Raw genomic sequence first — 2,593 nt, forward strand, 5'->3', positions numbered from 1 at the left:
GTGAACCAGTACACTGAAATGACAGGCAACTGTGTGAGAGGCTAGAAGATGGTGAGAAGTAAACAGAGTTAGATTGTGGTGGGTTTTTAAAAAAACTGATATTCCTTGACACATCCTGTTTCATCAAACATGGACCAGAAATAGTAGGGCTAAAAAATCCTTGATAATTTTGCTGAAAAAATAACCTTATATATTTGTGAACATATTTCTTTATTCTTGTACTTTTACATCCGTGTGTGTGTGTGTGTGTTAACCTCAGTGTTTTCTGTATATTTCAGGCATTAATTTCTAAATATGGGGGACTGGAATCTATTGGGCAGTATCCTAGAGGAAGTTCACTCCCACTCGACCATAGTGGGGAAAATCTGGCTGACCATTCTCTTCATCTTCCGTATGCTGGTACTTGGTGTGGCTGCTGAGGATGTCTGGGATGATGAGCAGTCAGCATTTGCCTGCAATACTCAGCAACCAGGTTGCAACAATATCTGTTATGATGATGCTTTTCCTATCTCTTTGATCAGATTCTGGGTTTTACAGATCATATTTGTGTCTTCTCCTTCTCTGGTATACATGGGCCATGCACTTTATAGACTTAGAGACTTTGAGAAAGAGAGGCAGAGGAAAAAGTCATACCTCAGAATGCAAATGGAGAATCCAGATCTTGACCTGGAGGAGCAACAAAGGATAGACAGGGAACTGAGGAGACTGGAGGAACAGAAGAGGATCCATAAAGTCCCTCTGAAAGGATGCCTGCTACGTACTTATGTCTTACACATTTTGACCAGATCTGTGCTAGAAGTAGGGTTTATGATAGGCCAATATATTCTCTATGGGTTTCAAATGCAACCCCTTTACAAATGCACCCAACCTCCTTGCCCTAACTCAGTGGATTGTTTTGTATCTAGGCCCACAGAGAAGACCATTTTCATGCTATTTATGCACAGTATTGCAGCCATCTCCTTGTTACTGAATATACTGGAAATATTTCATCTTGGTATCAGGAAAATCATGAGGGCACTTTATGATCAATCCAGCAGTGGAGATATTGAGAATGAAAGAGGTCCTCCATTTCATTTGAAGAACTATTCAGGGATCCAGCAGTGTACGATTTGCTCTTACTTACCTGAAAGAACTTCTTTACTTCAAGCCAACAACCAACAGCAGGTAACCCAAATCACTGCGCCAAAATCTAAAACCATGTGGCATATCCCACAGCCTAGGCAACTTGAAGTTGATTTTTCCTGCAGCAAAAAAGACTGGTCCGAGAAGGATCAGAACAATGGACAGCTCCATGCCCACAGCCCACGTTTCCAGAACGGCTGTACCGGGATTCAGCACCAGGGACAGCAACCAAACAATTCCTCCCCTAGCCTACAGAACATAAAGTCCCAGTCCTGGGTAGGTACGGTAATGGCTTCTAGACACCGTCCATCCTATATATCAGGAACATGGGAGCAATCTCAGGACTTGGCGCTCTCAGGTGAACCTGTTACAGATCTGCACCGTCACTGGAGAGACAGTGAGGGCAGTTTGAGAGAGAGTGGGGCCTGGAGGGAAAGATCTCACCCGGGCAGTCGCAAGGCCAGTTTTCTTTCCAGAAGGATGTCTGAGAAGGGACAGCTGCGCAGTGACTCAAGAAGCTCCAGTTCTCTGAATAGCTCTTGCTTGGATTTTCCACACCGGGAAAACAGCCCCTCTTCTCTGCCCTCATCCACTGGGCACAGAGCATCAATGGTAAGTAAAGACAGACAGCCATAATGATTACAGAATGGTCACAAAAGCTGACCTTCTCTGGCTACCTCTTTGCCTTTCTTCCTCCCTGGAGTATATACACATGTGCTAAGAAAGAAGATGTAGAATGGACTTAATTTTTGAAAAGATAAATTCATATGATTCCATTAACTTTAATTTAATTAACAAAGAAATAAGAAATGTAGCTATTTTGTTTATACAAATCACAATTTTATAAATATTGAGAGTATAAATGGATTAAAATACTTTCTCTTCCATCAAAGGATTCAGATTATAAATGGGAGGGTTAGATTGATGTATATATAGGCACAATCAATTATGTTATTGGCTAAAGAGGTATAGATGGGTCACAGAAACCTTTGTGGTTGAAGTTACTTTGAACTAAGTCTTGAAATATGTGGTGAGTTTCTCCAGAACCAGGAGAAGAGAACACAACATTAGTAGAAAAACAGCACAAAGTCTTCACAGCAGAACTGTCCGAGAAATTGTGGGTGGTGAGCACAGAGAAACAGGAGGGACGTGGGGAGATGGCAGACTGGAAAAGCTGGCCCGGAGGTCTTGTAGGAAGGCAATGGAGAACCAACAAAGATCTGAAGTAGAGCAGGGACCAGATCACAATTGTACTTCAGAATGCTCTGTCACAACGTGGGAAATGGATCAGAGGTGGGGTCATTTGTAACCTTGAGTTGCCCTTGTAAGACAAAGGTAGGTAAGTATCTATCATTGTTTTAATACCTGCAGCATTTAAAATCATCTACAAAATTGGGCATGGTACAGCCGGGTGTGGTGGCTCACTCCTGTAATCCCAGCACTCGGGAGGCTGAGGCAGGAGGATCGTTGC

The 2,593-nt window shown here is 42.7% G+C and overlaps 1 protein-coding gene across 1 annotated transcript; it reads left to right on the top strand.

Moving 5' to 3' along the window:
* The first annotated feature begins 282 nt into the window (after positions 1–282).
* Positions 283–1,868, top strand: Gja10 (gap junction protein alpha 10). The gene is given in 2 exon segments (XM_005008558.2): positions 283–1,737; positions 1,740–1,868. Coding segments are annotated over 2 exon segments (1,572 nt in total). The 5' UTR covers positions 283–294.
* Positions 1,869–2,593: the final 725 nt, after the last annotated feature.

Source organism: Cavia porcellus, unplaced genomic scaffold (assembly GCF_034190915.1).
Source record: "Cavia porcellus strain 051 isolate PalLab524CR breed Dunkin Hartley unplaced genomic scaffold, mCavPor4.1 scaffold_22, whole genome shotgun sequence".
Taxonomy (NCBI): Eukaryota; Metazoa; Chordata; class Mammalia; order Rodentia; family Caviidae; genus Cavia; species Cavia porcellus.